This window comes from Hemitrygon akajei, chromosome 6, assembly GCF_048418815.1.
Source record: "Hemitrygon akajei chromosome 6, sHemAka1.3, whole genome shotgun sequence".
NCBI lineage: Eukaryota > Metazoa > Chordata > Chondrichthyes > Myliobatiformes > Dasyatidae > Hemitrygon > Hemitrygon akajei.
The window spans coordinates 1,460,944-1,472,214 of record NC_133129.1 but is presented as its reverse complement, the minus strand read 5'-3'; the positions used below and the strand labels follow the sequence as shown (position 1 = coordinate 1,472,214).

The following is an 11,271-nucleotide window of genomic DNA, read 5'->3' as shown; positions in this document are numbered from 1 at the left end:
CCCTCCCCCCCCCCCCCCCAACTCCCCAGGGAGTCTCTCGTAGACAGCAACACTTCTGGAGTAAGAAACGGTATCCTCTAGGTTTTCCAGGGGATGTAAGATCCAGTACGTCCCCACGCTCCCGGGGGCCACGGGAAGGTGCAGTAAGATTCCACTGAGGACAGTGTGAAAATGGCCGGGTGAACGGTGACACCATTGGCGGTAGGACACTCACCCCAGACTCCCGTGGGTGAACCCACCCGCTCCGGGACACACTCTACACCCCACCCCCCCCACGCGACCCCTGTGTGAGACTGAGGCCCCCCTCCCGCTGCGATGTAGGAGGAAAGAGAAAGCTGACAGCCTGGTTCCCCGGACCATGACGGCGGTCTACGCCATCGGCACGAGCGTGGTCAGTCACCGGTACGCCGGCTGGCCCGAGGACCGCCCGCGGCCCGAGGAGAAAGGGGACGGCGAGCTGCGGAGGCTGACCCCGCTGGAGTTGCTCTCCCACCAGATGGCCCACGATGAGCAGACGGTCAGGGAGGTGACGCTGGGCAAGAGGATCGGCTTCTATCGGCTACGCGGACAGATCGGTGCTGGCAACTTCTCCCGGGTCAAGCTGGCCATCCACTCGCTGACCAGAGGTAGTCCTGACGTTGTCTCCTCACTCTGCCACCCTCATTGCCCCCCCCCCACCTGGGGACATAGAACATTACATTGCAGTACAGTACAGGCCTTTAACCCACGATGTTGTGCCTACCTTCTAATCTTCTCGAAGATCAATGTGTTCCCCTCCTCACGTAGCCCTCCATTTCCCTATCATCCGTATACCTGTCGAAGAGTCTTTTAAATGTCCCTAATGTATCTGCCTCTATAACCACCCCATAGGGTGTTCCACACACCCCCACTCTGTTTTTAAAAAAAATTTTTACCTCTGACATTCAGGCTGTGACCCCATTTCTTCTCCTCAGCTGCCCATCAGCTCTCTCTGGGGGAGGGTGGAAAGGAGAAGGCTGGTAGGTGCCAGGTGAAAAACCAATCAGACCATGTCTGGGTCAGGACATGATCGAAGAGTCGGAGAGAGGCGGAGATCACAGAGGGTGAGCAGTGAGAAAGGGTCTCACTGAACTCCCGTCGAAGAGAAGACTTAAACTTCTTCATGGTAGGCATACCTCGGAGAGACTTTGCAGCGGAGTAACAAATAGTAAACACAAACTTATCCTAGCGTCTGAGGACGTCCTGATTAATGAAAGCATCAAAAGTCTTCTTCACCACCCTGTCTGCCTGGGGCTCCACTTCCGGGGAACCACGTGCAATGCCCTTCTACTCCCAGGACCCCCCGATGTACAACGCTCACTAGGGCCTCAGTGTTCACTGTGAAGTTCCTGTCAAGTTCAAGTTTAATTGTCATTCAACCATACACGAATACCAGTTAATACAGCCAAACAGAACAGTGTTACTCCAGGACCAAGGTGCAAAACACAGTGCCAACACCCTCACACGGCACAAGGCACGTATAAGATATTAGTAAAATACAGTCAGAAAAGAAAACCCAAGTCCCGGAGTCCCTGAATGTAGTGGCAGTCTGCTGAGCACACGGTGGGGGGGGGGGGGGGGGGGACAGCACTAACGTCTACGCCTGTCACGCTGCCTCCGGCACTCCGGGGGTGGGGGGGGTGCACCGACTCTAGCGCCTCACCACAAACCACCAGCACCATGGCTTGAGGTCTAGTCCTCCCCACAACCGAAACCGTGCAGCTTCTTTACCGTTCCCCAGTAAACTGGTGCATCGGACTTGCTGCATTCCACATTAACAATGTCCAACAGGGTCTTGCGATCACAAGGAGAGCGACAAAGACTAACACTCGCTGTTAGACTGCACACCTTCGCACATCCGCTCCGATGCAGGCAGCGTCATGGTCCACACCGAGTCCGGCTCCTTACGTTTCTCCGCCAGCGAGCAGCTCGCTGATGGGGTGGACCCTCAGCACCTTTTGTTCTTAATGTCCAGCAGGGTGTTGCGATTGTGTGTTTAAATCAGACAGGAACACCTTTGGTTGACCCCGTGGAAGCTGCTGTGTCCAAGTACACTGCCGTCTTATCCTGATTTGTCTTTCCAAAGTACAAGAGTCATCCAGACTAAACTTCATATGCCATTCCTCGGACCACTTACTCAGCTGATCAAAAATCCTTCTGTAAATCTCGATAACCACCTTCACTGTCAGTGAGAGCACATCTTTTAGTGTGATCTGGAATCTTACTATCCAGATAGACCAATGGCCCAATTCTTCGTGGTGGGGAGGAGCAGGGGAGGCCCACTCCATGGATTCCTCAAAGTTTCTGTGCAAATTGATCTGTTGGCTTTAATTAGCCAAGGGATTGAGTTCAAGAACTGCAAGAGCTCTATAACACCCTGGTAAGACGACACTTGGAGTAATGTGTTCATTTCCAGTCTCCTCATTACAGGAAGGATGTGGAAGCTTTAGAGAGGGTGCAGAGGAGATTTAGCAGGATACTGCCTAGATTAAAGCCCATATGTAATGAGGAAAGGTTGAGTGAGCTCTTTTGGAGTGAAGGAGGATGAGAGGTGACTTGATAGAGAAGTCCAAGATGATAAGAGAGATGGATCAAGTGGACAGCCAGAGAGTTTTTCCCAGGGCAACAATGGCTTATAGCGGAGGACATCTACTTAAGATGTTTGGAGAAAAGTTTAGGGTGGATGTCAGGGCTAGGTTCTTTACATGGAGAGCGGTGAGCGCGTGGAACCTGCTGCCAGGGGTGGTGGTAGAGCCAGATACATGGGGGACATTTCAGAGATAGACACGTGGATGAAAGGAAAACGGAGGGATTCGTGGGAGGGAGTTGCAGTTGTACAAGACGTTGGTCACACCACACTTGGATAATGGGCACAGTTTTGGTCACTCATCTAACATGGTTAAACAGGAGACGATTTACCAGGATGGTGCCAGGTGGCCTGAGTCGTGGCGAGGCTGGGCTGATTAGGTTTTATTCCTTGGAGCGTAGGAATAGGCGTTGTAAAATCGATAAAATAGGATGAATGGACAGTCCGGTTCCTGGTGAAAGGGAGCCCCAAACTAAAGAGCAAAGGTGAGAGCTTTGACAGGGAAGTTATCCACCCAGAGGGTGGCCATTGTATGGGAAGTGCTGCCAGAGGAAGTGGTGGAGGCACTCGGACAGGAACGTGGTCTCAGGGAATGTCAAAGACGCATGACTCAAAAGCAGAACAGCAGAGACGATTCAGCTGTGAGCAATAACTTTAATAATAGACCATAAAATAACAAGCCACGGGGGTGGGGGCACAAAACGAGGAGACTGAAACTGAGCACAACAGGCAACAAGGTAAACTTTAGGCAGGGAGAGTGAGGACTGGGAGCAACTATTTGAGGTCAGCTCATTCGATGAGTGAACAAGGAGTGTGGATGAGAGCTGGGTTTAAATAGGCTGCCGGTGATGAGTCTGGAACGATCGGCAGGTGAATCCTATTGGCTGGGTGGAGATGTGACATATAGATAAGGAAGGCGTAGAAAGGTTTGGGCCAAATAGCATCATCATAGCAGCACTGTGGTTAGTGTGGACAGGCCTGTTCCCATGATGCATTGCTGAATGACCCTATGTTGGGGCTTTTCCCAGCAGGAGCCCAAAATTGCCAGGGTGGGTGGCCGGTCAAATTCTCCCCGCCATTCTGATTGGCAAATTTGGAGGTGGGTGCCATGGGACAGACGGGTAGAATTAACCCTTCCTTCCTGTCCTTCCCATCAGAGAAAGTGGCCATCAAGATCCTGGACAAGACCAGGTTGGACCAGAAGACCCAGCGGCTGCTCTCGCGGGAGATCGCTAGCATGGAGCGGCTGCACCACCCCAACATCATCAGACTGTACGAGGTGATTGAGACGCTGTCCAGGCTGCACCTGGTGATGGAATACGCAGGCGGTGGCGAGCTCTTCACCAAGATTAGCACCGAGGGCAGGTTACCAGAGGCCGACAGCAAGGCCATCTTTGCCCAGATCGTCTCGGCCGTCAAGCACATGGTGAGCCTCTGGTGCTTAGTCAGTGTCTCCTCCTCGGTAACTCGGCTTGGCGTCGCCACATGTACTGAAGTACAATGAGCGACTTTGTTCTGCCTCCCAACCGAAGAGATAATTTCAGACTTCATAAATCATTGCTCAAAACTCACTGCGAGTATTGTGAGCAGTTCTGAGCCCCTTATCTAAGAAAGGATGTGCTGGCATTGGAGAGGGTCCACGAGACTGATCCCGGGAATGAAAGGGTTAATGTCTGAGGAGCTTTTGATGGCTCCGGGCCGGCACTCACTAGAGTTTAGAAAAATGTGAGGAGATCTCACTGAGATGTATTGAATATGCAAAAACCTAGACAGAGTGGATGTGGAGAGGATGTTTCCTATAGTGGGGGAGTCTAGGACCAGAGGACACAGACAGAGTGGATGTGGAGAGGATGTTTCCTGTAGTGGGCGAGTCCAGGACCAGAGGACACAGATAGAGTGGATGTGGAGAGGATGTTTCCTGTAGTGGGGGAGTCTAGGACCAGAGGACACAGACAGAGTGGATGTGGAGAGGATGTTTCCTATGGTGGGGGAGTCTAGGACCAGAGGACACAGACAGAGTGGATGTGGAGAGGATGTTTCCTATAGTGGGTGAGTCCAGGACCAGAGGACACAGATAGAGTGGATGTGGAGAGGATGTTTCCTATAGTGGGGGAGTCTAGGACCAGAGGACACAGACAGAGTGGATGTGGAGAGGATGTTTCCTATAGTGGGGGAGTCTTGGACCAGAGGACACAGACAGAGTGGATGTGGAGAGGATGTTTCCTGTAGTGGGCGAGTCCAGGACCAGAGGACACAGATAGAGTGGATGTGGAGAGGATGTTTCCTGTAGTGGGGGAGTCTAGGACCAGAGGACACAGACAGAGTGGATGTGGAGAGGATGTTTCCTATGGTGGGGGAGTCTAGGACCAGAGGACACAGACAGAGTGGATGTGGAGAGGATGTTTCCTGTAGTGGGCGAGTCCAGGACCAGAGGACACAGATAGAGTGGATGTGGAGAGGATGTTTCCTGTAGTGGGGGAGTCTAGGACCAGAGGACACAGACAGAGTGGATGTGGAGAGGATGTTTCCTATGGTGGGGGAGTCTAGGACCAGAGGACACAGACAGAGTGGATGTGGAGAGGATGTTTCCTATAGTGGGTGAGTCCAGGACCAGAGGACACAGATAGAGTGGATGTGGAGAGGATGTTTCCTATAGTGGGGGAGTCTAGGACCAGAGGACACAGACAGAGTGGATGTGGAGAGGATGTTTCCTATAGTGGGGGAGTCTAGGACCAGAGGACACAGACAGAGTGGATGTGGAGAGGATGTTTCCTGTAGTGGGCGAGTCCAGGACCAGAGGACACAGACAGAGTGGATGTGGAGAGGATGTTTCCTGTAGTGGGGGAGTCTAGGACCAGAGGACACAGACAGAGTGGATGTGGAGAGGATGTTTCCTATGGTGGGGGAGTCTAGGACCAGAGGACACAGATAGAGTGGATGTGGAGAGGATGTTTCCTATACTGGGGGAGTCCAGGACCAGAGGACACAGATAGAGTGGATGTGGAGAGGATGTTTCCTATAGTGGGGGAGTCTAGGACCAGAGGACACAGATAGAGTGGATGTGGAGAGGATGTTTCCTATAGTGGGGGAGTCTAGGACCAGAGGACACAGATAGAGTGGATGTGGAGAGGATGTTTCCTATAGTGGGGGAGTCTAGGACCAGAGGACACAGACAGAGTGGATGTGGAGAGGATGTTTCCTATAGTGGGTGAGTCCAGGACCAGAGGACACAGATAGAGTGGATGTGGAGAGGATGTTTCCTATGGTGGGCAAGTCAAGGACCAGAGGACACAGATAGAGTGGATGTGGAGAGGATGTTTCCTATACTGGGGGAGTCCAGGACCAGAGGACACAGATAGAGTGGATGTGGAGAGGATGTTTCCTGTAGTGGGGGAGTCTAGGACCAGAGGACACAGATAGAGTGGATGTGGAGAGGATGTTTCCTATACTGGGGGAGTCCAGGACCAGAGGACACAGATAGAGTGGATGTGGAGAGGATGTTTCCTATAGTGGGGGAGTCTAGGACCAGAGGACACAGACAGAGTGGATGTGGAGAGGATGTTTCCTGTAGTGGGCGAGTCCAGGACCAGAGGACACAGATAGAGTGGATGTGGAGAGGATGTTTCCTGTAGTGGGGGAGTCTAGGACCAGAGGACACAGATAGAGTGGATGTGGAGAGGATGTTTCCTATAGTGGGGGAGTCTAGGACCAGAGGACACAGATAGAGTGGATGTGGAGAGGATGTTTCCTATAGTGGGGGAGTCTAGGACCAGAGGACACAGACAGAGTGGATGTGGAGAGGATATTTCCTGTAGTGGGCGAGTCCAGGACCGGGACACAGATAGAGTGGATGTGGAGAGGATGTTTCCTGTAGTGGGGGAGTCTAGGACCAGAGGACACAGCCTCAGAATAGAGGGACGTCTGTTTAGAACAGAGATGAGGAGGAATTTCTTTAGCCAGAGGGTGGTGAATCTGTGGAATTCATTGTCATAGACAGCAGTGGAGGCCAAGTCATTGGGTATATTTAAAGGGGAGGTTGATATTTCGTGATTAGTCAGGATGTCAAAGGTTACAGGGAGGAGGCAGGAGAACGGGGTTGAGAGGGATAATAAATCAGCCATGATGGAATAGTGGAGCAGACTCGATGGGTGAATAGTCCAACTTTTTATGTTTTATGGTCAGTGTAATGAGGTAGTACAAGATAAAACGATAACAGAGTGCAGAATAATGTGTTTCGCTGACGGAGAAGGGGCAGTGCAGGCAGACAACAAGGTGCAAGGGTTATTGAAGAGGGGGTTATGGGGTCGAGAGTCCATCGTACAACAGGTTGTTTTCTTCCTCTGTCTCCATGGACACCGTATCCCTCCATGGGTCAGCAGGAGCGTAGCAGTTAGCGTAACGACAGACCCGATCGGGGTTCAATTCTACTGCTGTCTGTGAGGAGTCTGTACATCCTCCCAGTGCAGAGTCTCGTGTTGAAAAACAGATTAAGTCTGACCTTTCCAGATTGCAGGGGGTGGAGAGCTGACCTCGATGGAGGTTTAGACAGTCATGAGGGGCGTGAAATTGGGCGGTTAGCGCGGATCTTATGACAGCTTGGGGCATCAGCTCGGAGTTCAATTCCGGCGCTCTCTGTAGGGAGTCTGTATGTTCTCCATGTAGAATGCGAGAGTCCAAAGATGTATGGGTCGGTGGGTTAATTGGTCATTGTAATTTGTCCCATGAATATACTAGGGTTAAATCGGAGGTTGCTGGGGCAACGTGACTCGGTGGACCAGAAGGGCCTGTTGCTGTCAGTAACGTTAAATAAAGAAATTAAAGATTTGTCGATCGAGGTAGTGTGCGGGGGGGGGGGGGGGCTTCAGACCTCGGGCTGACAGACTGTCTTTGCTTCTCCCCACCCCACCCAATCTCCCCTCCCACCTTCCTTCCCCCTCTCCTCACACACCCCAACTCCCTCCAACCCACCTACCTCCCTCACCCTCCCCCCCCTCCCCGCAGCACGATCAGGGCACCGTCCACCGGGACCTGAAGGCCGAGAACATTTTCTACGCGGAGAGTGGCCGGGTGAAGGTGGGCGACTTCGGCTTCAGCACGGCCTGCCAGCGGGAGCAGAGCCTGCGCACCTTCTGCGGCTCGCCGCCCTATGCTGCACCTGAGCTCTTCCGTGACGAGAGCTACGCGGGGCCCTCCGTGGACGTGTGGGCGCTAGGAGTGCTCCTCTACTACATGGTGGCCGGCACACTGCCCTTCCGGGCGGACACGGTGGCGCGGCTGAAGCGCTGCATCCTGGCCGGGGCCTTCGCTGAGCCGGCCTACCTCTCGGAGGCCTGCCTGAGGCTGATCAGGGCTATCCTGCGGCCCGAGCCCAGCCAGCGGCAGACCCCGGCACAGATCCTGGCCAGCGAGTGGATGAAGGGCACCCGGTCCCCTCGGCCCCTGCGGCCCTTCCCGCTAGAGCCGGGGCACCTGGCTGGCACAGGGCTGGGGCCCAGGCCGCTGCTGGAGCCCGAGCAGGCTGAGGTGAAGCAGACGCTGGCCAGCCTCGGGGTGACGGACAGCCAGCTGAGGGAGAGCCAGGGCCGAGGCCCCCGGAGCCCCCTCACCGGCACCTACCGAATCGTCTTGCACCGGGTGCAGAGGAGGCAAGGGCTGGAGTTAGCGGCGGCCATGGGCCCTGACCCTGAACCAGACCTGGACCCGCCCCAGACCGAGGAGCCGGGGAAGGGACAGGTGAAATTTAGCACAGCAGCGAGGCACACCTCCAGGTTCTGTTCCATCCTGTAGGGGCGGCCTAGCGTTTGGCAGCTCACTCATCACACCATCCCGTAACTCCTGGCCCACGTCCTCCCCACCCCCACCTGCCATTCCGACCTCCTCCTCACACCCTCCCGACCCCCTTCTTCCCCTCCCACCCATCCCCTCTCTGAGCTCCTGTCCCGAAACGTCCCCAACACCCCCAGGAGTTTCTGCCTCACCTCCCATCCCTACACCTCCCCTCTCAGCCCCTACCCAATCCCTCACGACACTCTCCTCACTACCCTCCTCTCCCGTCCCTTCAGCCCCTCCCAATACCACCCTCCCCTCTCATCCCCTCTCTTTCCTCCTCCCTCCTGTCCTTTCCCCCTCCCTCCCCTCCTCTGCATTCCCATCTCCTTCCCCTCCTCTCCCCCCCCACCCTCCCCTCTCCCCCACCCCCTCTCCTCCCCAGTGTGTGCCATCGCTCCGCACTCCCTCTGTGCCAGATGCAGGGAGATGGGAGACCTGGTGACTGACTCCCTGGCCAAGGACGGGAGGAACGTCATGGTGGATGAGTGGTCACCCTTGGAGACACTGCTGAAGACATCGGTCCAGTTCTCCAATCCCGATGGAATAAGGATCCGTACCTCACCTGCATCCTGTATCCTGCTGCCCTCGGGACTTTACGCTCAGCAGGACGGATACCCAGCCCCACCCGTACTGTAGCAGACTCCGGTCAGTCCTGATGGCAGCTTTTTAACTTCTCTCCATGGATGCTGCCCGGCCTGCTGTGTCTTTCCAATGATCTCCATGTCCGATCTCCAGTAAGCATCGGCGGTGTTGTCTCCCTCTAACAGCCAGCTGAGCTGTGAACAGGCCCTTCGAGCTGTGAACAGGCCCCTCGGCCCTTCCAGCTGTGAACAGGCCCCTCGGCCCTTCGAGCTGTGAACAGGCCCCTCGGCCCTTCCAGCTGTGAACAGGCCCCTCGGCCCTTCGAGCTGTGAACAGGCCCCTCGGCCCTTCCAGCTGTGCCACCAGCAACCCCGGCCTGATCAGAGGACCATTGCCAGTGACCAATTAACCTCCTAACCCGTACATCTCTGCAGTGTGGGAGGAAACCAGAGGAAACCCACACATTCACGACGAGTGCGTACAAACTCCTTACGGAACTCCGACGCCCCGAACTACAATGGCGTCGCACTAACCCTCTGTTACCATGGGGCCCATTCACCACCCTCTCTCATCAGGCACCCCTCCTTCATCCGCCACCTTGCATTTCATTGACTCTCCACCCCGTCCACTTTCCCTTTCTCTGGGACGTTGAAATTCCTGTTCTGGTGAAGTTCCGTTGCCTGGAGCATTGACTCCACACGGAGGATGCCTGACCTGATCATTCCTGCTTTTATTTTAAGAGCTCATCTTTGAGTTCAGACCCCTTCCTGGCCGTGAGCCCCCTCCTCCATACCTTCTGTCCCTGATGTTTAATGGCTGAGCCCTTGGCAATCTCAAGCCAAAACTCTGGAGCTGACTTCCTGTGCCTTTCTCCTGCAGGACACCAATTCAAACTGGCTCAGGTAAAACTAGTCCCTCTGCTTTCTGTTGTAACCGAGACATCATCCTGGTTAAAGGTGCTGTACAAACGCAGAGAGCTGCTGTTTGAGTGGGGTCCCGGTTAGGGTGAAGGTCACACTGGGACGTATTAATGCGGGGCCCTGACTTGTATCCAGGATATTCGCGATACATCTCGTTCCTGGAGGCCACGGTTCTCCTGATTCAACATTAACATGTGGTTAAAGATTGAAGATGAAAGATTTATTTATCACATGGACATTGAAACACACAACAAAATGCACCGTTTGCATCGGGGATGAGCAGGGGGCAGTCTGCGAGTGTCACCACGCTTCCAGTGCCAACGTAGCACGCCCGCAACTTACTAACCTGTAAACCTGGGAGGAAACCGGAGCACCCGGAGGAAACCCACACTGTCACGGGGAGAACGTACAAACTCCTTACAGACTTTGGCGGGAATTGAACCGGGGTCAGTGATCGCTGTGATTGTGATACCATACCACCCTCTTGATTTGTAGCAAAGAACAAAAGAATTGGGAAGATGAGGTGGCCATTCGGGGAAAACTGATCTACAAGTCCTTGAAAGTAACATGGGGTGATAAAGAAAGCTTTCAGCACATCGGCCTTCATAAATCAATGTATTGAGTACAAGAGTTGGGATGGTATGACATTGGTGAGGCCTAATTTGCAGTATTATGTTCAGTTCTGATCATCCAGCGTAGGAAAGATGCCAATATGTTTGAAAGAGTGCAGAGAAAATGTACAAAGATGTTGTCAGAGCTGAGTTGTTGAACAGGTTAGGACTTTATTCCCTGGAGTGTAGGAGAATGAGGGGATATTTGAGAGAGGTGTACAGAATTATGAGGGGTACTGATAGGGTAAATGCAAGCAGGATTTTTCCACTGAGGTAAGCTACTACTAGAGGTCATGGGTCAAGGGTGAGGGGTAAAATGTTTAAGGGGAACCTGAGAGGGAACGTTTTTACTCGGAGGGTGGTGAGAATTTGGAACAAACTGGCAACAGGTGGTGGTTGCAGGTTCGATTGCAACATTTAAGAGAAATTTGGATAGGCACGTGGAGGGGAGGGATGTGGAGGGCTATGGTCCAGGTGTGGGTAAATGGGGTGAGGCAGAATGACAGATTGGCACAGACTAGATGGGCTGAAGGGCCTGTACTGCCGCATTCTATTCAGCCCCTCGAGGATGCCTTGCCCATTCAATAAGGATCTTTTACCTCAGCTCACTTACCCCGATCCCCTCCATCCTTGTTCCCTGAACATTCAGAAATCTGTCCATCTTCCTTCTGAATGAACGCAGTGACTGAACCATCAGTGGAAATCTCTGCAGGTCCTCAGCCGT

At 53.8% G+C, this 11,271-nt stretch overlaps 1 protein-coding gene across 1 annotated transcript; it reads left to right on the top strand.

Moving 5' to 3' along the window:
* Window positions 1–348: 348 nt before the first annotated feature.
* nim1ka (NIM1 serine/threonine protein kinase a) lies at window positions 349–8,709 on the top strand. The gene is made up of 3 exons (XM_073047638.1): window positions 349–626; window positions 3,763–4,031; window positions 7,607–8,709. The coding sequence occupies exons 1-3, from the start codon at window positions 359–361 to the stop codon at window positions 8,390–8,392; spliced, it is 1,323 nt and encodes a 440-aa protein (XP_072903739.1). The 5' UTR covers window positions 349–358; the 3' UTR covers window positions 8,393–8,709.
* The last annotated feature ends 2,562 nt before the right edge of the window (window positions 8,710–11,271 follow it).